General features: G+C 45.9%; 1 protein-coding gene across 7 annotated transcripts in view; it reads right to left on the bottom strand.

The window, feature by feature from the left end:
* Positions 1 to 1,090: 1,090 nt before the first annotated feature.
* Positions 1,091 to 25,768, bottom strand: part of BCAS1 (brain enriched myelin associated protein 1) — a 91,078-nt gene continuing 66,400 nt past the window's right edge. For 4 of the 7 annotated variants that reach the window (XM_086702527.1, XM_086702526.1, XM_086702525.1 and 1 more), the window contains 2 exons: positions 9,382 to 9,645; positions 1,091 to 2,074 (listed from right to left, as the gene is read on the bottom strand). In XM_086702527.1, the coding sequence (XP_086558653.1) occupies positions 2,000 to 2,074; positions 9,382 to 9,645 (339 nt within the window). In that variant the 3' untranslated portion in view covers positions 1,091 to 1,999. Of the gene's footprint in view, positions 2,075 to 9,381; positions 9,646 to 15,151; positions 15,218 to 23,359; positions 23,534 to 25,768 lie in introns of all 7 variants that reach the window. The other 3 variants (XM_086702522.1, XM_086702521.1, XM_086702523.1) reach the window with 2 other exon arrangements.

A 25,768-nucleotide genomic window follows, 5' to 3' on the forward strand; every position in this document is an offset into this window, starting at 1 on the left:
TTTAGAGATACCATTTTTTTCCTGAATGCATTTTCCAAATGCCTTGGTTTTTTTTTTTGGCCAAAGCAATGGTTTTATTTTCCTAATGTAAGACTTGTCAGAAGAGCATATTCAATGTTTACTTCAGATCAACGCGTGACGGCTTTGCACAAGCCAGCGCATATGTGCGAATCTGTGTTTGCTACACGTGCCTGTTTGTATGTGTGATTATGAATATGTTCATGAATTTATTCCTGTATGTAATATAGAAGTATGAATGTGTGCATGCATTTGTGCATTTCTGCATGTAAAGCATGCTTATATGTATGGACGTGTCCCTACGTGGGAATGAACACATGTCTGAATATCATGTGCGTATCTGTAATGGACTCTGCCCAGCCCCTCTCCTCTAGCTGTCATGGGATCCCAGCCTCTCAGCTTAGTGGGAGCACCGGGCCTGTCCCACCGCTTCCCAGGGTGGCCTGTGACTCATCAACAAGGGTACAAAGGCTGGCCCCCTTGGCTCAAGATAGAACCCAACTGCGTGTGCAATTCCGGCTCCAGAGCCCCCTGAGGGATCAGGATGGAACTCAACTCCAGCTGACACCAATTCTTGCTCAGCTCCCTCCCCTGCCCTGTTGTTCACTTCCTCTCCCTCCCCCTCCTGGTCCTCCCTGGGTATGTCACATGCTTCTGAATCCCTATCTCAGGCTCAACTCCAGGCAGCCTGGCCTAAGGCGGGACTTTTATGTAAGTGGGAGTGTGTGCATGCAAATATATGTGTGTACACATTTGCATGTGTACGTGCCCATATACAAGGGGAAAAATCTAGGAGCATCTGCGAAGGAAAACAAAATGGAGGAAGAACACTGATTTCATGCTGTGGAAGATGAAGGTGTCTCCGAGAGGACAAGAGACCTGCTTTAAAAGTTGAAAAGTAAAAGATGCTTTAGATGTAAATGTATTTTTTTTTATTAAATCAGAAAAAGAAAGGTACAGTATACATGATATCGATCAATCATATGCTACTTTGAATTACATTTTAATAGACTCATGGTCCTATTTACTCCTCTGTACACGTATTAAAAAAAAAAAACCTCGGGTATTTGAATAATCTTCTGGAAATTTTTTATTAACTGGGGTTATGGGGAGGGTTTTATCGGAGCACATCCTGAAACATTAGGAAATTACAGACAGACTTTGAGATAAGTGTCAGACAGAACAGATGAAGGAAGTCCCTCAGCCATCTGAGAAGCATTAATAATGTAAGATGCGGAGACCAAATCTTTGTTAGGGCTACAGGACGCAGGATTAAAACGGAGACCTCGGTGCCCCCTTGTGTCGCAAAGTAAACTTGCAACTGCATTTATTTTGTGCCTTTTTTTTTTTTTTTTTTCCCCTGAAGTTGTAATCCTTGCCCTCATCACTGAGCGCAGCTGTCTTCCCAAATCATTTCAAACCCTCTGCGGTCAATCTTTTCCCTCTCATCAATAACTTTCAAGGACCCTATTCGAAAAGCGACTCGTATTCATTCCTTTTCCATTCCCCACACATTCCATTTCAGGAAGTTGGCAACCTCCCGGCACAGAGCCCATGTTGTCCCTCCTCCAAATGTGAACTTAACCGGATTTTTGTCTCTCCTCTTGGAGCTCAGAAGAGGAGCCTGCATGTACTACAGAACTTAATTCCCTCTGCAACTTACTCACCACTGCCACGTTTCGTAACTTCTCCAGGATGCATTCCTCCGCCCCCTCCGCTCTCTGCTTGGCAACCTTCAACTCTTCTGACCTAACCAGTTAACCTGCTAAACCATCTTTACGGTCATTTACCGGAAAAGATTGGACCCGAGACGTAAATAATACACCTCAATATACAACAGCTCAGGCTTAATTTGTAGGCAGAATTTCATTTGATGGCCACGAGAAGAAGATTATGTACATGGAGTGGGCTGGGGGAGGAAATGGAGTAGGGAGAAGACATCTTGGTGCAGGACAACTTGGTGGGAACTGTAGTAATTTGTTTACTTGGTTTTACCAGCTGGTCCGATGGATACAGGGTCTGTCTGCACTTGGGCGTCCAACATCCGCTTTGGTCCCTGGAGAAAAATAGAAAGAAGTTGCACCCTAATGAAAGACTGAACCATCAAGGGCAACGACTGCCGTCTATTTAGCGCTTACTCTGTGCCAGGTGTTGAGCTAAACAAATGCACTTTTTTCATGAGTGGTGGATAAAAGAATGGCCACCAGTCAGATGTTGCAGCGCAATGCCCAGTTATAGTCTTTCTAGCTTTGCGAAATCTTGGAGAAATTACTTAACTCTTTTTTTTTTTCACTTATTTAAGTAATCTCTGTACCCAGTGGGGCTCGAGTTCACCACCTCGAGATCAAGAGTTGTGTTCTCTCCCGCCTAAGCCAGACAGGTTCCCCTTATCTACCTCTGTAAACTCAGCTTCTCCATCTTTAAAATGGGGACAATACAATGTCTCAGAGGGTTGCTCCAAGATAAAGTGAGTTCATTCCTGTGAAGTACTTAGAACACTACCTGCGCTGCGAAGAACGCTTCACAGTTGTGTCTTGCTTTAGTTACCCCATCCGATCACTTGTGAAACACGTTGCCCTGCTTAACTTTTTACGAAACATAATCACCATCTGAAATGATCTTATCATCTATGCCCTGATATCTGTCTCCTCCACCTGAATGGAATAAACTCTGAGTCAAGTATCATTATTACTATTGCTATTATTATTATTTTACCTTTTCTGCCCAGTATAATGTATATACAATGAAATCAACCTCTTTGTGTACAGTTCTGTGAGCCTCGACCAACCCAAATAGTCATGTCACCACCACCAAAATCAAGATATAGCGTAGTGCAACCCACTCCCAGATCCCCTTTGAGTCTCTTTGGAGTCAACCCCTTGCCCCAACCTCCAGACCCCGGCAACCACTGATCTGTCTCTATCCCTAGAATTTTGCTTTTCCAGGACAGCATATCAACAGAATCAGAGTACATAGCCTTTGAGTCCAGATTCTGTCATATAGCATAATGGATTTGCGATGCATCCATGTTGCTGCATATATAAGGGGTATTTTATTGTTGGTCCTGTTTTACAGTATATGTAGTATAGGCTAGTGATAGTATAATATAGGATAGTATATATATTTCAGTAAAGTGTGTATGTGTGTGTGTGTATATATACATATATATATGAGATAGTGTGATATAGCAAAGTATATATAGTTGTACAGTATAGTGTAATATATAGTATAATAAAGTATATATAGTACAGTATATATACATAGTACAGGCTAGTATTATGTAATATAGGATGCCATAATATAGGATGATGTATATTGTATAGTATACATATAATGAAATCTAGTGTATTAAATGTAGCATGGCATATTATAGTATAGCATAGTATAAATAGTATAGTATATATTATATAATACAGATAATATATATAGGGTAATATAATACAATAAATATAGTATGGTATAGTGTATGTAGCACAGTGTAGTATGCAATAGCATATATACTACAGTATAGTATAATATTGGGTAGAATAGTATAATACGCTATTACAAAGCATATTTATATATGTATATAGCCTAGTAATACACATACTATCATGTCGTATAATGTAGTATAGCGGAGCATACACAGTATAGGATAAGATAGTACAACACACAGTGTAGGACAATAGTGTAATGGTATAGTGAATATAGCATGGTTTAGTAATATAGCATGGCTTAGTATAGTACAACAGATAGGATGTACACAGGTGCATATATGGTGCGTATACAGTACAACGTACTGCGGCATATGTTGCATAGTGTAATACAGAGTAGTACAGTGGAAAGCATGTTCTGTAGAGTAGAATGCAATGTAGTGCAGTTTACCGCTGGAATCAGATCGCTGGGTTTTGAATTCCAGATCGGCCACTTCCTGGCTGCTTGACTTTGGTCAGGTTGCCTTAACCCCGTGCACCTCAATTTTACCAGCGGAGCTTCGCAGGGAGGCCGTGCAGAGCAGATGTGAGCGTATGTGAAGTGCGGTCGCGCAGTAGGTGCTATAAAAGAGTTACTGTGATTGCTTTTTGTTGCATTCGTTCATTCACGGGACAGCACGTATGGATCACCTACTCTGTGCAATACATCGTGTCCGTCTGGGAAGACGAAGAGGAGAGGCCAACACGGAGTAGTGAAAGTTGGGACTCAAAGCTCGAGGACGGCTCCGTCCCTCTCAGGTTCCTGACCTCTGATCAATCCCTTGTCTGTGAGCCTGTTGTCTCATTCGTGAGGTCACCCTGGTCTTCCCAGCATCCTCTGGAGCTGACCCCATCATCACTGTCATTATCAACTCAAAGGAGAGAGCTCAGGGAGCTCAAGTCACTTGTTTTCCACCAGGAAGTGGTGGACCCGAGCTCTGTGTCCCGTGTGCCCGAGTCCTGAGCTCGTGTCCTGCGCTCTAGGTGGCTCCCAGCCAGTCCGTCTGCCTTGCACCGTGAACACCTAAGTCACAAAGTTGCTGGACACTTGGTGGCATCTCACTCACCTGCATCTTTACAGCCTAGGGAGGGGCTGACTGAAGAAGAATCATAATAATCACCGTAAGAATAAAAATCGCTGTTCCCCCCTGACAAATTACAACATGCCAGGGATGTTTCTAAGGTTGCCATATCTGATCTCATTTCATTCGGGCTAACTCTGTGACCGAATCGGCCCGTTGATAAGGCACCTGAAACTCAGGAAGGCGACTTGTCCAAGGTCACGCGGCCACTGAGTGGTAGAGCTGGGTGCAAATCCAGGGACGAGCTTCTCGAGGGCTGGACTTAGGCTGGCCCTGGGGAAAATGATCCCTTCTGTCCCCACGTCACCCAGCATGCCCTCCGTTGTGCTGCTGTCTGTCCTGGTTCACACAGGCCTCCCCCCGACACTCAACCTTAGCCTCCAGAGGTCCTATTCCTTCAGGTACTGAGGGTCTTTTTACATTTTTTTATTAGATTTTTTTTAAGTTTATTTATTTTGAGAGAGAGAGAGAGCACGTGCAGAGGAGGGACAGAGAGAGAGGGAGACAGAGAATCCCAAGCGGGATCCGTGCTGTCAGCTCAGAGCCCGGTGTGGGGCTCAAACTCATGAACTGTGAGATCATGACCAGAGCCAAAATCAAGAGTCAGATGCTTAACCAACTGAGCCCCCCGGGCGCCCCAGTGCTGAGGGTCTTGATGGGCTGAGTCTATCAAACTCAGCTCACTAAGTGGCTGTCTTGAGCTGAACTTGGCTTGTAAATGGCTTATGACAAACATATTTTCTTCTTTTAGGTTTTAAGTTAAATGCTGACATTTAGAAATTAATGCCTTGGAGCACCTGGGTGGCTCGGTCGGTGGCCCGTCTGACTTTGGCTCAGGTCATGATCTCCTGGTTTGTGAGTTTGAGCCCCACGTCGGACTCTCTGCTCTCAGCACAGAGCCCACTTCAGATCCTCTGTCCACCCCCTCTCTGCCCTTCCCCAACTAGTGTTCTCTCTTGCTCAAAAACTAAGTAAAAAACATTTTAAAAAATAAAAATGAAATGTTTCACATTACAATCCGCACTTTTGTTCTTCTCTCTTGAAAAGCGAGAAGACCTGCCATATTGGACCCATAAACCTGCAAGGCGATAAATGACTGGGACCGAGTGGCCGTGCCCCCTTTTAGATGGGGCACCTGCTTTTCCAGTTGCCACAGACCCCTCCCAGGTCTCTTCGCTCACATACGGTCCCCCTCTGGACTTTGGCGATCAGAGCCCCAGGACACCTTTGTCCTGCCTGGTGTATCAGGACGGTACTTCACAGTTTACAACCAGCCGAACCAAATCCACTGCCACCGGGTCCCTCTCACCAGCCCGGTGAGGGGGGCAGTGATTAGTAACCAGTCTTACAGATGTGCAAACCGGCTCCAAGATGAGCCAGGGCCAGCTTATGTAGCAGCGGACTGGCCACCTGGACTTGGAATCCGGACCTCAGATCACCTGTCGTCCAGGCTCCATCCCGTGCACCACTGCTCTTTCCAAGCCCTGGGCGGAGTAACTGAGCTAATTGTCACAAGCCTCAGTTCAGCCTGTGCCCAGTGGAGACGGGCAACGATGACAGGTAGGGGCCCCTGGGGAACGAAGAGCAGGCCTTGCCTTCTTTCCAATCCCCACCGCCTCCTCTGTAAAACGTGCAGATGGGACGGCACAGAATCTTCTAGCGCTACATAAAGGTGTCTCAGGGGCTCCCACAGGGGGAGAGATGGGGGGGGCCACCAGCTAGGGGGTTCTTGAGCCCACTCCCCCTGCAATCGGGGCTCTGTGTTGGTCAAGTAGATGTGTTTCTATGTCCACACGTATGTGTGTGCACACCCACATGCACACGCATGCACACGCGTGAAGGTTCTCGGTTTCTTTGTGAACGAAGTCCCTCTGCTCAAAAACCAAATGCTTGCAAACAGCTGCACCTGCCGAGTTCTAAAGGCTTCCTTCCAGTTCTTTTCAGACGTCGCATGAACTGCTCAGGAGGCTGCTCCCTGTTAGAATTCAGGCAGCATGCTGGAGGAGGCGGAAGGAAGGCGCCGAGCAGAGACCACCTCGCTGGGAGGGCACAGAGCGAGCAGGGATTGGCTGGCGGTGAACTTGGGGAACTGACTGGGGCGGATGGTCTTGGGGAGGGAGAGAGAGAGGTGGCAGTGAACGGAGGGAGAAGGGAATGCAGGGAAAGGAGTCCTGTGGGGGGTTTAAGGTGAGAGCCATGTGGGCTGATGTCCCCACTTTGGTGGGGGTTGAGCTCCAGTCCACACGGAAGGTCCCATAACACTTGCCAGGGAGATGAGGGCGTCTACTACAGAACTCCTGCTTCGTGCCAGGTGCTGGATCTGGTAGGGTGTGCGTCTGTGTGTGTATTTACGTTTATTTATTTATTTTGAGAGAGACAGAGTGCACGAGCGGGGGAGGGCCAGAGACAGAGGGAGAGAGAGGATCCCAAGCAGGCTCCCCACAGTCAGCACAGAGCCCAACGCGGGGCTCAAACCCACCAACTGTGAGACCATGACCTGAGCCGAGATCGAGAGTGGGACTGACTGAGCCACCCAGGCGCCCCCCGTAGGGCATATATGCATTTGATTCTCATGGGAACCCTCAAATGGTAGCTGTAATCATCACCTCAGTTTTGCTTAAGGGACACCGGAGGCTCTGAGGGGTTAAGTGATTAGCCCAAGGTCACACAGCTAGGTAGGAAGTGGTAGGTCTAGGACTCGAGTAAGTGAAGCTGCCTGTCTTCACGGCACAGACTCCTCGGCACCGTTCTGTCCTTTCTACTGTCCTACGTGGCACAATTGGCACTTTGGGCTGGATACCTCTTTGTCATGGAGGGCTGTTCTGTGCACTATGGGACATTTAGCAAGGTCCCTGGTCTCTGCCCACAACATCCCAGTAGCACTGACTCCTAGTTGTGACGAGCAAATCAGTCTCTGACGTTGCCCAGCGTCCCCCACAAATAAAATCGCTGATTCAGAACCATTGGACGAGAGCCATCCTGTCAGGTCCAGGGGTGTCATGGGTAAGGGGATATGCAGAGAACACCCCCATGAGCCTATGACCAAAACAAAGAAAAAAGAAAGAAAAGAAACCCCCCCAAAAAACCAACCAAAACCAACAAGAAAGACTGGGCCCGTGAGCTCAGAACCTTTCTAGAACAGCACCCTCCCCATGCCCTATGCCGCCCTGTGCACTGTGGTTTGGCAGGGAATGTTTCAACCAGAACTTTGGGCAGAAGTAGTAGTCGGTTTGGAAATGTCTAGAGAAGTGCGATTAGGGTTTACACTCCTCTCCAAGGAGCGAGAGCTGAGAATGGAGACAAATTTTCCAGCAAAACCACCCAAAGCACGATCAATCTTTCAGACACCCCCTCCTTTGGTGGTTGGTCTCCTTCACCTCTTAAGAACTGGAGAAGAGCTTTCACTGGAGGTTTGGGGGTGACGGAGGGACTCTGGGCCAAGCTTCCCTTTTCCAAGCAGCCCCTGAGCTTGACTTCGGGCATTGCCTCACATTGAGGTTCTATACACACACTGAGACCAGATGGAAATGTGATGGCATTTATCTTAAGACTTTAAACTTGGGGCCCGAGACGCTGCATTTCTAACAGGCTTCCCACAGATGATATTTGGAGACCAAAGCTGGGCTCAGGGGAACCATCGGACTCTCCAGCTTCCATCTGTCGGAAGTCATCAATACCTACAGATATTCAGGGACCAGGGCAATCAGGAGCGATCAGTTGGTCTCGGGCACGTCCTAGACCATGTCCCTACCCCCAGCTCTATCACGACATGAAGGTTACCCCAGTGAACCCCGGCCCCACGGCTACTCTTAATGTTATTTCCGTGCCCTCCTCTATGGGCTCCAGCCACATTCCCGCGGGGTCTAGGTATGACTCCTCTTGTGGCTTCTGCGAATGGATGCTTGATTACCGCGCTTATCATTCGATTAACGACCCTTAGACTCTCCTTGTTTGCCAGGACTTATATAATAAAACATTTACCGGCGTCGTATTTCACTTCATCTACGCCTTCATCCATTCAACAAACACTTACGGGGTGTCTACTATGCTCTATCCACCACGCTGTGGAGGACAGCACGTCTGCCCGTGACAGTATGGCCACTGCCCTCCCAAGGCTAACAGTCTCGAGCAGGAGACGGAGAAGAACCGAATAGACACAAATAACCCAAAGGTTGATCGATTATTGAATGTCTGGCCTCTGCTCACCCCTGTGTAGGCCTCTCTGGAAGGAAGGAGCTAATTTTTAGTCGCCTGTGTATCCCCAACACCCAAGATCGGGCTCACAGCAGTTTCCTGGTTTAAACACTTCGGGTCTCCCTTTGGCCACAGACCAACCCTGGTGCTCCTTATCACCTCCCGTGCCTGCCTCCTATGCTCTCTTCCAGCCAGACTGAACTTCACTTCCGTGCTGTCTCTCCAGCACCCCCACGCACCTGCTGTTCCATAAGCAGGAACGCACTGGGCCTTCAGACCTCCCCTTGCCTCCTCCTGCACAGGCTAATTTGAGGCCCCACCTTAGAGCTCACCTCTTCTGAGAAGCCTTCCCCGACACTCCTTTCAACCCCAGGGCAGGGCCACATCCTCATGCTCAGGTTCCCTTCACCTCCTGGCTCTCCCCGCACTCAGTACCCCCGCCCCCATCGATCCACACCTTGCAGGTGGGTGATGTCTGTGTCCACCTCGCTCTGCGTGCCTAGCACAGCACCTGGCACACAGAAGGTGCTCCGTCAGTATTTGTGGGACCAATGTCCAAGCCAGTCCCTCCTTGAAGGCGGGCACCACACTTCCGGCCCAAGATCCCAGAAAGAAGAGTCGCACAATCCACCTACCAGGCCCTTAAAGAAGCCGCCGAGGGACTGTCGCCGCTTCTCCGGTCTCTTCTGGGACTTGTCCCCGTTCTGCAGTGAGTTCACCTCCACCACGGCCGGTTCCACACACTGGGTGGGTTCTTTGGCGTCCTGCTTGTTGCTCTTCTGTTTGTTCCCCTCAGCCGCCACCTTCTTGTCTTTGGAGGAACCCTCCTTGCCCTTCTGGCCCGCCCCTGCCGGCTCCGGCTCCGGGGGCGTGATGACCTTCTCCGCGGAGTCCGATGTCTACAGCAAGTTCAAACAAAACGCATATTTAGTAGCTGCAAGACAAGTCTCCATAGCAGGTGAATAAACGTGTCAAAACAGAGATGTTCAAGTGTTGGATGGTGTTTATGTTTTCATGCATCCTGGACGAGATGGGAAAAAAAATTAAGAAAAAATGTGGGAATCCTCATTATGGTTCAAGGTCACAGTAGGGGATATTTATTTGTTTACCTAATAATTCACTCACTAATTTATGCTTTCCCAGCCAGTATTCTTTCCTCCCTCTCCTGGGACTACAACTTGCGTTTTCCCTGGGGAACCAGGATTCCCTTTCCTCTCTTTCATGTCAGACAAACTTATTCCACCCCTGTGGCTGGGGCCTGGCAATATCAGAGCCTTGCATGTGATTGGGCTGCTGTGATTGGTTCAGAATGGCTCAACACAGATTAGAAACTGAGCCAATCTCGGAGCTTTGCTAAATCAATCAAGAGAGAGGTCTGCCCTCTTTCCACTGGGTTTGAAGGGGTAGCTTCCAGGACCAGCACCATCTCTAGGGAAAAAAATCTGCTTGAAAAGGAAGCCAATAGGAAAGCAGAGTTGAGAGATGGAGAGAGCGAGAGAGAGAGGGAGGGAGGGAGAAGGAGTCTATAAGCTGAGGGTATCACATATGTCCCTGGATCTAGCTGTTCCTGAAGCCCTTTTGAGCTTAAGAGTGTTTCTTCCACTTACAACTCTTTTCTGGGTGATGCCTATTCTTTTCTTCCTGATTACGTCTCTCGTGGTTTCTGGTGTGAAAGTGTGCTTTCACTTATAAAACAGTGGTGAAAGAAGAGGAGCGTTTTATTTTTAGTTTTGAATGTACAGCTTTCATGCTACAGAGACATTTTTGCAATCCTGCTTGGTTCCTTATAATTCCGAGGGAGGAAGCTGTAAAATCCAAAATTCTAGCAAATGCTAGGTAAATTACAGATAACAAAATATCTGTGAAGTAGAAGCCTTTTTCCCATAGTTGGGGGCCACACAGATAAAATAAAAACATGCCAGAGACCTGGGGGAAGAATAATCACATGGAGACTTTACACCCCCGTTGGGAAAGCGACATAAGAACTATTTTTCTAGCGTAAGAAAAACACCAGTTCGAGCAACGCCGGCTTTGATGTTGGGGAGAAAACTGGAGTTGGAGGGGATTGTGGCGACTTATCACATGCCCTGTTTAAAGGGGCAATGGCTGTTCCGACCCAGCCAGATGCTCTACAGGATTGTGGCCCTAGTGCTGTGAAATCTTCTATTTTTCACATGGAAACTTGAAAAGGAATTGTTTTAAATGCAAAATATGTCAAGTTTGAGATACTGACTTCAAAGCTTTAAGGGCCCTGGGAATGCAAACTGGTGCAGCCACTCTGGAAAACAGAATGGGGGGGGTCCTCAAAAAATTAAAAATAGAACTACCCTACTACCCAGCAATTGCACTACTAGGCATTTATCCTCGGGATACAGGGGTGCCGTTTCCAAGGGACACATGAACCCCCATGTTTATAGCAGCAACATCAACAGTAGCCAAAGTATGGAAAGAGCCCAAATGTCCATCGATGGGTGAATGGACAAAGACGATGTGGGATATATATACAATGGAGTATTACTCGGCCATCAAAAAGAAGGAAATCTTGCCATTGGCAACTATGTGGATGGAACTGGAGGGTATTATGCTAAGTGAAATTAGTCAGAGAAAGACAAAAATCATATGACTTCACTCATGAGGACTTCAAGAGACAAAACAGATGAACCTAAGGGAAGGGAAACAACAACACTATAAAAGCAGGGAGGGGGACAGAACAGAAGAGACTCATAAATATGGAGAACCAACAGAGGGTTCCTGGAGGGGGTGTGGGGGGGATGGGCTAAATGGGTCAGGGGCACTAAGAAATCTACTCCTGAAATCATTGTTGCACTACATGCTAACTAACTTGGATGTAAATTTTAAAAATAAATAAATAATTTAAAAGAAGTTTTAAAGCCCTGCTCACAGAAAACCACAGCCCCAGCACCCCCGGGGGCCGCATGGGACACACGGAATACACGCTCACAACTTATGATTTGTAAAAGTTACGTATTGTCCCCCCGTTAAAAAGTTCTCAGACAAAGTTCCCCCTCAGTATCAAGTGTAGCCCTGAGAAATAAGCAAGAAGAGAGAAGATTGCCCCGTCCCCAAAGGCTCCGTAGGTCGCAGCCCCGTGGAGGGCAGGATTCCTTGGAGAAAGGAAACACCCAGGGCACCCCAAAGATGCTGAGCGATTCCGTCAGACCCCATGTGCCAAAGTCGTAGCAAAAGTCAAGACGCAGATGTCCAAGGGCAACAAAGCCCCGAGAGCAGGTACCCTTGCACAAGGAGACAGAAACGCCCACCGTGATGCTCTTCAGAAAGGCCACAAGCCACTTGCACACCGCGTTGACTGTTTTTGTCGTATAGAAGGTTTAAGATCCACTTATTGGCTAAGGGCTTAGTGTCTGCAGCCGAAAGCACACGGTGGGCTCTGGGTCCCTTCACACCCTTGCTGGGTGACCTGGAATGAATTGTTGGGTCTCTCAGCTTCCTCATCTGTGGGGCAGTCACAGAAGACATCGTACCTCATGGTGGCCTCATCGTACCTCATGGTGCGTACCCAGGCCGACTGAGAAGAGTCCGTCATCCCAACCCAACGTTGTCCACGGTGATCCTTCCTGACAGATTCTTTCCGTGTGGGTCCGAGAGCCGGGGGCAGACAAGGGGCTCGGCAAATGTTTGTTGAATGGAGTGTCTCTGTGCCTCCCCAACCTCGTCTCTAATCCCTTTTACCTCTGTTCCTTCTGCTCCGACCACACGGTCTCCTCTTCTTCCGTGAACAAGCTTATTCTCAAAACGGGGGCCTCACGTTTGCTGTAATTCCTGCTCAGGACGTTTGCGGGGCTTGACGTGACAGCCACTTCTTTCCCGTCAAGTCTCAGCTCAGATGTCACCTCCCTGGGGCGGTGGCCCCTGTTTAGACAATCTACCCCTCTCTTACAAAACACAGCTGTGTTTCCTTCATGCTTGCATTGATCTTGGGGGTTTCTTGGCTCACTTGAGAACATTCCGTCTGCCTCCCTCTGCTGGAAGGGGAGCTCTGGAGAACAACACTCTTCTGTCCTCCATGGCTTTATCCCCAGCACCTCGTCTGACACATAGTAAGTCTCCACCAAAAAGGGTTGAACGGATGGCCGGCAACTTGCCTTCCAGATGTTTCTACACTATTTCCCTCGGCAAATCATTGCAGGGTGGGGAGTGAGAAGTGCCCGCACGTCAATAGCTTTCACGGGACATTGATTTTTTTCAGGAGGGGCGCTTTCAGTGGATCAGGTCCATTTACCGCATAATTACGCCACTGCTATTAGGGCTTAAATGTTCTTTTTAATGGCTTAGACACTAACTCCTGGAAATAACAGATGGCTGGTTCCTTACATTCAGAGTAAGCTAAGAATCTAAACTGTGCGATGATTGCTTCGTCATTGAATGTAGATGATTTAAAATCTTTGCTTGGGATTTGACTCTGTCTCAGGATTTATCACACAAATTATTCTCATCTGAATTATCTTGAGTGTATCCTCTTGTAGAACTGAGTGACACTGGCTGGAAGTTGGGGGACAAGGTCATGGGAACATCCCGTTTGATTCAGACCCCGAGGCACACCTCAACTGGGAGTTGCCTTGGGCTCCTTTTCCTAGAATCACCACCCGAGACTTTTCGTAACTCTGAGAGGACAATTCTGAAGGGAACAGAGAATGTCTATTCCCATCCCCCAAATTAAACAAAGCATTTATCATTCTCTCAACGATCACACATCCGTCTCCTCAAGTCTGCATCCAAGACGATCGGCATAACTGTTTCACGTTCACATTCTAGACAAAAATGTACAATTATGTTTAAAACTTTCATATGGAATAAAGTACATGTATCGTGTTTCCAAGATAGTTAACTCGAGGAGTTTTTGTTCCCAGTGGTCCGGAGAACACGTTTGGGGACAAGCACAGCAGGAAGTTGAAAAAGAAAAACAGAAATAATTTGAATGCAGCAAAAAGCAATATATTCCCTGTTGGAATATGTAGGATAATCCAAGTATTATGGTCATGGAAATATAATGAATGGTAGTCACTGCTGTCCATTTGCGTGTGTGATAAGAACAAATATTGTAGGGTGGTAATTTCTTATCAGCGGCATAATAAGTAACAGTAACAAAACAATAGCAACTGCTATGGCTCCCTAGACTGAAGCCCTAACCCCCGGCGTGAAAGTATGTGGAATAAGAAAGTAATTAAGGTTAACTGGGGTCAGAAGGATGGGGCCCTGATCAATAGGATTAGTGTCCCTATAAAAGCCACCATGTGAGGACATAGTGAGAAGGCAGCTGTCAGAAAGCCAGGAAGGAGCTCTCCTCACCAAGAACCAAACCATTGCTGGCATCCTGATCTTGGATTTTCCAGTCTCCAAAACTGTGAGAAAACAAATTTCCGTTGTTAAACCACTCCATCTATGACAGTTGGTATGGCAGCCCGTGCTGATTCGCATGGCCACTAACATTCATCGCGTCCTCCGTGCTGGGACTTCCAGGTGCTGTATGTGCACTGACTCATCTAAGTATGACAGTGCCGTGAGGCAGCGCTTTTCCTAGCTCCATGATATAGGTGAGGAAACTGAGGCACGGAGACATTTGGTAATTTGTTTTCAGTCACACAGGTAAAAGATAGCAAAGCCAGGGTTCAAACGCAGGCAATCTGAGCCAGCAGCTCTGCTCTTAACCAGTTCTCTGTGTTGCAAAAATTAGTTGAAGAATACTTGTTGAGATTTTCGTGGAGGTGTGTTTTTAAGTTAAGAAAGAGTGCAGGTTATAAAATAGGGTATGGAGCATAAGATGACCCCATTTAAAGAAATGAATATGTGGAGTTATAAACATGTCTTAACTGTGTTTCTCTAGAGTGGAGAAAATAATGGAAAAAACCACACGATCCCATGTTTCTTCACTCGTTTTTCAAAGAAATAGCTCCTACTATATGCCAGGCACCATGCAGTGCGATGGAAAAATAGAAGAGGCCCCTCCCTTGCTCCAGACACAGAAAGAAAGGGGTAGAGGAGACAGATAACGAATAGACAGATGACTTACTACAATGTGTCATAAATTCCACGAAGTAAAAGAATAAGACACAACAATGATGGATGGAAATAGGACATCTCTTTGAGGAGGGGACATTCAGGCCAAGACTTGAAGGATGGGAAGGGGTTTGCTCTGTGGAGAAGAGTTGGAAAAGTAAGTGTTAAATAAGAAATAGCTGAAAACTCTAGCCTGTTCATGCATGTGTCTGTAGAGCCCAAGAGAGTGCCTCATGTACAGCAAGCGCTCAACCTAGAGTCGGTAAATGAGCCGCCTTGTGGTTGAGAATTGCATTGGGAACTAGGCTAGAAAGAAGTAAGAGCATGCAGGCTAACCCCACCACCGAACAGAGTTGACAGGTCACTTACTTGACAGCTGGAGTCTTTCCCATTTATTTCTTCTGAGTGGGTGATCCCTTCATCCCCTTTCACTGACTAAAATAACAAACAGACAACGGCCTTTCAGCTACTACAAGCACAGCAACATGGACAATGCAAGGGGAGTTCTGGAATGGCTGACCTCGGTCATTCATTATTGAGATGCAGAGTCAACTTCTGCACTTGGAAGACCAACTAGACCAACTGAGATGCGTGATTTCCACGTGGCTTCCAACCAGAGTCCAATTACATTCAAGTGTTGGCTTCCCCAAATCACAACAACAACATAAGTCTTAAACCCTGGGGTTAGGGAATTCTGGGATAAATAAATGATGATCAGCGTGCTAATATTGGAACCAGGAGGTGGCTGAATGTATTGAATGAATGAACAATTAAACCATTGGTAGGCTTTTCTTGGTAACACATAGGTGGTGATGTTTCCTTGTGTTTTTTTCCTCTAGCAGAGACATGGGGCATGTGGAACACCCTCTTTTCCATTTTAGTGACCCCTGTGGCCTGTGGCATCAGTGACAGAGCTGGACGGGCTGAATTCATAGGTTTGGCTCCTTAAAACAGACTCCCAGCGAAAGGCTCTAAAAGCACGTTCCTGGGACCACAGCTTTCAGCATCACTTGGGAGTTTGTTAGACGTACCAATTCTTGAGAACCACTCCAGATCTACAGAGTCAGAAACTCTCAGGGCTGGGGCCGAGCCACCTGTACTTGACAAGCCCTTCAGGTGAGACACGTCTCAGTGTGAGCATCACTGCTTTCAGCTAACTGGTATAGACAAATGCCGACCAATACTGGGGACTGCAGATTCAACTATGGACTCGGTGATGCTCTGTGCCCGATGCCCGATAAAGCACCTAAGAAATCCGGTAATGAACTGCTCTGCTCTTATCAACAATTTTGACTCAGGTTTCATCCCCACATTAAACCACTAAGTCATCGCTAATCATCTCCTCCTCCCCTGCTGGAGGGAGGGGGTGTAGGAAACAGGTTAAGCAATGGGGGGCAAACAGGAAGACTTCAGATCCCACTGTTACTATCTTCGCTGTTCTGCCAGCAGATGGCAAGGATCCATAATACCTGCATCAGAGAACAGTTAACAACATCAAAGGCACTCAAATAATTTTTTGATTGATTAATATTATATGCCTCTGTCATCTGGGGTACGGTAGTCCTATTAGTAAAGATAATAAAAATTGTTATTTATGAAAGCTAACTTTTCCTGGAGTGCTTACTAAGGGTTAGGCGCTCCAGTGAGGCAGTAACCCACACTGGTTCATTTATTCATCATGCAGAGCCTCAAGATAGAGGAATAGTGTTCTTTTCCTCATTTTACAGTCAAGAAAATGGAAGCTCAGAGAAACTAGCATGGGTCATGGAACTAGCATGTTAGGGAGTCAGGATGTGACTCCGGGCAATCACTCTATTCCACCCTCTTAACTGCCTCCCCTATAAGGCAGGAGATACCATTCAATGAACTCATATGTATCGAGCGTCCACTATGAAGCTCCCCAATTTAGAATAATGGTAGGAGCTTGGATAAGATGCGGGTTGACGAGTCTCCAATAGGGAGGTCTGTGGGACGTGCCCACCCTCAGAGGTCAATCATGCTCATCTTTAAATATTACTTGGTACTGCTCTGATTCAGTAGTCTCCACTAGGACCGTCAGTGGTCCTATTCACACAGTTCATTCAGTGGTCCCAATTCACACAGAATGGGAATTTCCATATCCTTTCCTACCTCAGAAACAACCTTTACAGAGCTTGGCATAGCATAGAACCTTGATGCATGCTTTTTAATTGGTTAGGAATGGAAGCGATCTTTCTTCAGCCTGAACCCCTGGGATCTGGAAGTTCCAGATACTTTTCTTAGGGACATTACCTCATGGGCTTCACCAAGGTGTTCAACCCAAAGGCAAAGAAAGATCTGTTTGTCCTCTACATAAACTTTAGATCCTTGTAGATGGAAAGTGGGGTTTTTTTTCTTCCTCTTGAGTCTTTTCCATTGCTCTACAAGGGCCAGTTTTGCTTGAGAACATGTAGAAAAAGAAATAGAGTCTCTTGCTTACAGTTTCTCTCCCTATAAACAGTTCAGTCGGCCTCCTCGCCCCATCCAAAGGTTTTACCGCTTTGGGATTTCCTTTGCCTCCAGAATTCAGGCCGTCATTAGGAGCCCTTCCTGCCCAAACACGTTCCCTGGCGTCCTTTGAAATATGGAGTCACAGACTCATTAGTTGGTCAGGTAATTCTGAATGGCAAAGACAGGCAGCCAAACACACAGAGTGGCTTTTTAAGCTAAAGCTGAACGGACATTGGGAGGCACAGCCCAGGTGCCACCTTTCCTCCCTGAGAGAGACTCGTAACTTCTCTCCAGTGGCTTCAATTTGGTATCTGGTAGGTCCCCTGCCAGCTTAAGGTTTTGATCTGTTTCCTTTCCATCCCTTTCCTTGCTAACCTTTGGAGGAGAAATTGGGTTGAATCAGGAAGCTTTCTTGGCAGCGGTGGGTCTTAGGCAAGCGTCCTGAAAACAGCCCCTCAGGCTGTCAGGGAGATCGTGGCAAAGAAGTTCAGTTTCTTAAAAAAAAAAAAAAAAAAAAAAAAAAGAAGGGAATACCTCAAGCTTTTCTATGGTTTTTCTGTTTTCTCTCATTTTGAGGCAGATAAAGCTGTATTAATCAAAGGTGACCCTATGGTGAGTTTAGACTAAGGGTCTTATTCGGTCCATTTGAGGTACTTTCAATAACAGCAGTTAAGAACAATTTCCTTCCTCCCTCCCTCCCTTCCTTCATTTTCTTTCTATCCCTCTTCTTTCCTCTTTGCTGAGTCCTCTTTCAGAGACCAATTCAAATAGTTCACTTTGGGCTTTGTAGTCCAAAGACCATAACCACAGACGCTCATTTTCTCCAGCTGTCAAAAATAGAGCTACTGTTGAAAGGAACCCCACATTTTTTCAGGGACTATCTATCTAATACTTTATTTATTTATTTTTTTTTAATTTTTTTTTTCAACGTTTTTTATTTATTTTTGGGACAGAGAGAGACAGAGCATGAACGGGGGAGGGGCAGAGAGAGAGGGAGACACAGAATTGGAAACAGGCTCCAGGCTCCGAGCCATCAGCCCAGAGCCTGACGCGGGGCTCGAACTCACGGACCGCGAGATCGTGACCTGGCTGAAGTCGGACGCTTAACCGACTGCGCCACCCAGGCGCCCCGTAATACTTTAAAGAACAGTTTGAAGACCACCAAGTAATTTCGGATATTTTCTAGTTCAGTACCGAGCAACTTTCTTCCAGAGCTTTATTTTTATTCATGAGAGCCAAAGTACAGCACCTTAGGGCATCCAGCCTGCGGTGTTGAGATGGAATCTGGTTGTGACATCCAAGCTTTGCATAGTAATAAAGTCATTTTTATTTCTTTCACCGTGTCATGCATTCCTATAGCTTGATACTCTAAGGAACATTTGAGGCATCTCCAACATATATTACTTAGTCAAAATTCTAGTAGAAATGTTTGGTGGTCACTTCACATTTGTTTTGAAAGGAACACAAGTGTATTTTGATGGATCTCTAATCCCACTGAAGTTGAGATTTAAAAGAATTGGGAAGATGGGGCGCCTGAGTGGCTTAGTTGATTAAGCGTCTGACTCTTGACTTCAGTTCAGGTCATGATCTCACCATTCATGAGTTCGAGCCCCACATCAGCTCTTCACTGACAGTATGGAGCCTGCTTGGGCTTCTCTGTCTTCCTCTCTCTCTCTGCCCCTCCCCCATTCATGATTGATCTCTCTCTCGCAATCTCTCTCTCTCTCTCTCTCTCTCAAAAAAAAAAAAAACCAAAAAACAAATAAACATTAAAAAAAATAATTGGGCAGATATTTTAATTTAGTGTGAGTCTATCAGCAAGATTGTTTACTAGCTCTGCCTCATTGGAACAAATCTAAGGAACTACACCGGCTAGAAATATCCAGAATCAACAAAGGCTATGCGTCCAACTTTTGTGTTTTATCAAGATGCTCACTTGAAACGGAATTGGACAATCAGACAAAATTACACGGCCAAGGTAAATTCTCATTCTAATGACAAATATATTCAGAAAACGTACATCTGAGCTTTATGCAAATCATGTATCAATTCTCCCCTCTCTTTCCTTGTTGTAATTTCAGATAAGCCCAGCACAGAAAGATGTTTCCACAGGAAACACTACCAGGAGAATCACAAAACGGGGCGATGGTTGTTCTACCTCCTTTTACTCTCACAGCAAATCATTTTCCAGGAGCACAGGAAGCCGCAATAACATGAGTATAAGAGTAAGCTTTAGAATGAACAAAAACCTGAGTTTGAATTCTGGCTCTGCCATTTACCGGCTCTGTGACCCTGACCAGATCACTTAAAACACTCTGAGTCCTCATGCCCTTCTGAGCACAGAGGGGCAGGGATGTGTTGCACAGAGTTTTTACATCAATGAATGAGATAACACAAGCAATGTGCTAGCATAGTGCCGGCCATGCTGCCTGCACGTGATACATAAACAGCAGCCATTCTTATTAATTATTATTATTAACCGAGAGTGCCAAATGGCCACAGAATCCCCTTTAAGGGTAGGAAGGAATGCCAGCTGCTGTGGAGACAGGAATTGCCCACACAAATGCTACTTTCAGAACCTTTTCCTGAAGAGAAACTCCGTGTTCATAGTTCAATACTCAGGGAAGAATCTGAGATCAAGAACTTTAGCTAGGAGACTGCTGTTTTTGGTTTTTGTTTTTGTTTTGTTTTACAATTACCATCACGAACCATCCCCTTTTTCCTCCAGAGGGTACATTTCAACAGGCTTTACTAGATTTATAGATTGAACGTAAGCCACAAAAGACCATTATTGCGTGGCTGTCTCCCCCTTCGGTCTTACATTTGCCCAATATTAAGGCTCATAGTCTTTCTCTGCACCTGAGAACATTATTCCAACAAAGAGCTTCTTACAAAACTAATGGTCTAAAGAAAGAGACAGGAGGAGGATTAAATGAAACAGCGTGTGATAATGGTTTGGAGGAGGAAAAGCACTTTTCCAGGACAGGGTGTTATTAATATTGACAAATTATAAATCTCTATCTCTGTATTTCTATCTACCACCTTTACGGTTTCATCTGCCTATGTGGTTTGCGGGCGCATGAATATAGTTCTCCACCCACTCACTTTATAAAAATACATTGTCACTTCAAATACCCAATCTCTTGACGTACAGTTGAGTTAATACATATAAGGATCTTGTCCTATGTAGGGCATGACAGATGTCTTAGCTATTTCTTGCAGGTATTTTGAAAATCTGTAGGAGCCCATTGGATTTTCGTGAAGTGGCATATATCTACATGTGTCAAATGCAGTGCAAGGACTTTATGTGACTCTATTTATTTTCCCTGAAGTATACTTATTTGAAAAATGATATTCTCTTCATTTCTATTTTTACGAGAGGTTAATTTCTGGAAAGAAAAACATCTCTTAGAAGTGAACTGGGCAACGCGCTTAGTTTAAAAGAAATACGCAACCATGAGTCACATTGCCATGGGGCAGCAAATCAGTTTGACACATTCGCTTATTTGGCTCAAAAAATAAAAAATAAGAAGCTCAGTGATGAGTCGGATGTTGTCAAGTCCTTACAGCAGGGTTTGGTTTGGATTTACTGCATAAGTCCGCACTTCAGACTAGTTTGGAAGTCATGAAACGTTAGCTAAAAGTGTTTCCTGAAAACGATTGCTGAAGCCAACAGCCAAGATTGCATGCCGTGGGGATAATAACACAGAGGCATAAAGGTAAGTGTACAAGGATGTTCATGCAGGTCCGCAAAGCACCTAGATCGTGTGTGTGAGACACATGGTGTGTGCTCACTGCCTACGGCCTACGATTAAAATAAACACCTGTTTTCCTTATTAGGCCTTATTCTCTATGAGGACAGGGGCCACGTCTATTTATGGTCACTGTTGTACCCCGGTGTCTAGAATGTAGGGGGTACTCAACAATTATTTGCTGAATAAATACATAAATGAAGTCCCACAAGTGGGAAACAAATCAAATGCCCATCAAGAGAGCAATGGTTAATCTGAGTACGATAAATCTAGACGATGGGATTCAGTGGAGTTGCTGTAAAGAACGAGGTGGCTTTACATTGGGGATGCAACCCCAAATACCCCCAGGGACAGGGACAGTGACATAAATGAGAGAGCTGGGCGGGGTGTGACAAGAGGAAGTGACGGGGATGTGGTGAGCTGGAAAGTCATGGCTTCTGTGTATTTGAATTATTCACAATGATAACACATTGTTATAAGGAAAACAAAGCAGACTGCAAGACAAAAATCATTAGGATATCTGGAATTTTTAGGAAGAATCCCCCAAATCATGGAAGGTTTGGAGTTCAAACATTAATAGAAGGGAAGAATGTTCAGGCTTCCAGACATAACTCTTTCTATGCACGGTAGATACTAAGAACAATGGATGTTATAAGACCTGATGCTATGAATCCACTGAGGGTTGCTAGGGAAAAATGTGTCTTCCTCTACTCCTATCCCTGTCCTAGGGAGAATTAATTAGAAAGGACTCTTTTGTTTCCAGTTTGTTCCCCTAACAGTTCAGAGGTACCCAGGTTGTATTGCTAGAAAATATCCCCGAGAAACCTCTAAAGGATAGCTCTGGAGGATGAATTTAAGTAATGTGAGACCTCATTAGAATTTAAGGATTTGTTTCGAGCGGATGTAGTGAGTGGTTTAGATGTCTTTCATGCCTTATTTGGAATCTCTTGCATTTTCTTGTCTTTTAAGTAAAGAAGTCTCAGGGCGGTTATTTGGAAGAGAAAATCATGCTCTTTGCTATCGGGGAGGCGGGGGAGGGTATCTCTCAACTCCATCCAGAAATGGGAAAGTTGGATCGCTCTCAATGTTATGATGAGCTATTTGGGGATCCCATTTGTAATGTAGATGGGTTGCCAGAAACCGGCCAAATGTTCTTTTCTTTCCTGACATAGCATAAAAATTGGTTGAAAAATCTCAGATCTTGATCCCCATTTTTAGCGCCAAATTGCAGAGTAAATGACGAGGAATGTACATGGAGTCCCAGCCATACAGGCTGATTGCTACTTACTGTATACTTCCTACTCTCTGAGAATCCACTGATAAGAGAAAATGAATCCTGTCAACAATTTCTAGCAGGGTTCTCCTTAATATGCCTCAGCTCCCATTGGCATGGGTTTTGTGTTGTGCTGTGTGGTGCTGTGTTGCGTTGTGTCGTGTTGTGGACCAGAAAGAATTTCTTAACAGGCTGAGCCTGTGAAACCAGAGAGTTGCTTTCTCAAAGGATTAAACTCCCAAAGACTCCTGAAAATAACGGCACACTATAATGAAATTCTTGTTTTTCATTAAAAGAGAATTAAACCAATGACCTTTTACGTGGGTTTTTGTTTTTTGTCTTCCAACCAAGTTGGGTTTTGTTGCATTATATTATTTAAGTTCTTGGATGTTTAGTTATTTCATGTACATGACACTTCATAGACACCAAAACACGTCTGCCCACATTCTTTCCATTTTATACAAGCTAAAAGCACGGAACAAGTTGTACGTGCTCGCTATTAGAAATTATGTTGCCACTTTATAACTGGAACTATTTATAAATCGGCTTTGTCCACATTTGTGTGACTCACATGTCACTTTCAGAATTTTTCTAACGTCAACATGTAACTTGGCCTATTTATTACCTGGTCCTCTAAACAATGCCTTATGTTCTTTATGTAAATATATGGATTTTCAAAGGAAACAGCATGTCATTACCATAATGAGAAAAATAATATCATTTGCCATACACAGAAGGAAACTTTAAAAATAAATTAAATTAAAAGTGAACAATAATGCTGACTTCCAGGTAGGTGCGGTTGGCTACCGCAGCTCAGGACCCAAGGCCAGCTCTGTCTTTGTTAAAGAGGGAGTTGGCAGGAGTTAAGGAAAGATTAAGGAATATTAGCAATAAACTGAGACTTTCTCTGTGATGGAGTCAGAGGGATGAAAGGGAATTTTCTCACTGCACACTTCAGATTCCACTTATATCCCGTCTACACCACCCACAGTTATGTCTCACCCCACCTACGATGCGGGTCCTTCGCTCTCGGAAGCTGATCTGGGTATTTCAGGTTTCCTGTGCTGGAAGCAGGTGGCTTACCATTTGTCTGAGAAACGCCATCAGGGAGGTTCTTGGTGGTCTGGGGTCTTCTCTTTTGAGTTTTACTTCTGTGGGTTCAGGTGTGGTATCTCCTTCCTCGTTGAGATCCACCGTTTGTAAGGCTGATTCTACTTCCTCGGACTTTACAACCTCTACTGGTGATTCACACACCACCTGGATTATTTTGCCAGGTAATAAGACAGTGAATAAAAAGACATTCCCCAAAAGAGGCTTGAGAAAGTGGGGTCCTGGTCACCCCTTCTTCACAGAGTAGCTACAGGTTTGAGCCAACGATCATTTCTACGCAGGCACATCTTCCAGAAGTAATGCTCATGTCATATAGTGGGCTTTCTTTTTCTTTTATGTTTATTTATTTTGAGAGAGAGAGAGAGAGAGAGAGAGAGAGAGAGAGAGAGGGAATGCCAGCAGGGGAAGGACAGAGAGAGAGAGAAGGAGAGAGAGAATCAAGCAGGCTCCTCCTTGCTGATCGCACAGAGCCAGACTCGGGCTCGATCTCATGAACCATGAGATCATGGCCTGAGCCGAAATCAAGAGTCAGATGTTTCACGTACTGAGCCACCCAGGTGCCGCCATATAATGTGCTGTCAAACAGCCAACTTCTAAAAAAATGCCAAATCCACTGACTTGGGAGTAGCGAGATTCCTCCTGCCTGAGGTTCAAGGCTTCGACAGAAAGCCCCTCTTGGGGACTGCCGTCCGTCACATGCTCAACGCCCCTCCCTTCCAGGAGGCCCACCTCTTTGGTCTGCCATCAAGGTGACTTACACCTAGCCTGTGTAAAAATCAGGAGTGAATTGTTTCCTTAAGGGTCCACCCTCAGAGACGGTGACCGTGACATCTCCCATCACGTGCCCTACATCTACCCGCAACTGTGGAGAATTCGTCCTCTCTGCGGAAAGGATAGAGTGAAAGCCACACTGGATTGAACAGACTGGGCTTCCTCCTAAACTTACTTCCCACCCCACCCCAGGGCCGGTCATGTGCCATTGTTTCTTAACTGAAATTCATGCTTTCAGAAGAAAACCAAACTTCGCAAGAAAACTGGCCAAGTTCCTTACGGCCCCCAGCGAGGTACCTAGTGAGCTCAGTGCCCCCTGGATGTCCATGGGGGACAAGGGATGGCCAGCAACACGGGGTTTGGATGGAAGATCCCATTCACCTGCACTCTGATTCCAAATTCCGTTTTTTGCATCGCCTCACCCCATTTGTGCTGTGCCCCGGTCACATCTGGAACAGTTTCTGCTTTCGCACTGATCCCTGCAACAGATTTAATTGGCCCTGAGAGGGCTTCATAATTTCTTTTTTGGTTTCCTCGGGCAGGGGCTGGCAAGCTACTCCCAAATCCAGCCCAGAGACTGTTTTAGTACGGCCCCGAGCTACAAATGGATTTTACATTTTTAAGGGGCTGTAAAATGCTTTTTTAAAAGATGAAAAAGTAGGCAACAGAGACCACATGTGGCCTGCAAAGTCTGCAATATTTACTGCCCGGCCCTTTGCACAACATGCTTGCCTTCCCCTGCTTCAGAGACAGTTGCTCTAGAGCCAAAGGTATCTGTGCGTTTGTCTTTGCTGGTGCCAGGTGCCGCCCCTTCCTCGGAATCTTGTTCTTGCTGTCAGGGAGTTGGGGGGAGGAAACTTAGGTATTCCTAGAAACACAGCATGCCTGTGGAGAAATCATCTTCCTTCCGTTCATCCAGAATATACCATTGGTTTGCCCGTGACCCCAGTGATCCAGACTGAGAAGGACCCTGAATTTCTGCACTGTCCACCGAAGCCCGTTAACCAATCAGCATGAGGGACCAGCCTGAAATATAGCAACTGAATCACAGCCGTCTCTCCCTGCCTTCCATTTCATAACACATCAGCATGACTTCGAGCATCTTCCGTCTGTAGACAAAGATACGGGGAAGTCATCAATCGATCTGGGGAGTCATCAACTCGAAAGTCTGAAGGACGCAAAGCAGGGGAGATCGGCATGGATTGACCATAAGAGAGCAAGGAGCTGCAGGGGTGGGGTGAACACAAGCCAAGTTGTCCCATCTTAAGACATAGGAAGAATGAAAGCACTGGACAGCCAAACAGCAGATGTTTGGGAAGAGGCTTCTCCTGCTGCAGGGCTGTCTTGCCCTGACCCAGGCCCATCTTGGGAAACCGGGATGAGATTGAAGCCAGGTGACATACGGGGAGTGGTGGTCAGACGTGGTCATGGGTTTCCATATCTGGGCCTGGTTCCGTTCAGTTGCATTTCTGAAAAAGAACCTTCAGCCACAAGGGTCCCGGGGTGAGCCTGACAGGCAGGCGGTCTGACCTAGTGACCACGAGATCAGCCTGCAGTGCCTTCCTGGCTCGAAGTCTTGACTTCACCCCTTACGGAGGCTCTAAACAGAGG

Source organism: Puma concolor, chromosome A3 (assembly GCF_028749965.1).
Source record: "Puma concolor isolate L17-30 chromosome A3, mPumCon1.1.hap2, whole genome shotgun sequence".
Taxonomy (NCBI): domain Eukaryota; kingdom Metazoa; phylum Chordata; class Mammalia; order Carnivora; family Felidae; genus Puma; species Puma concolor.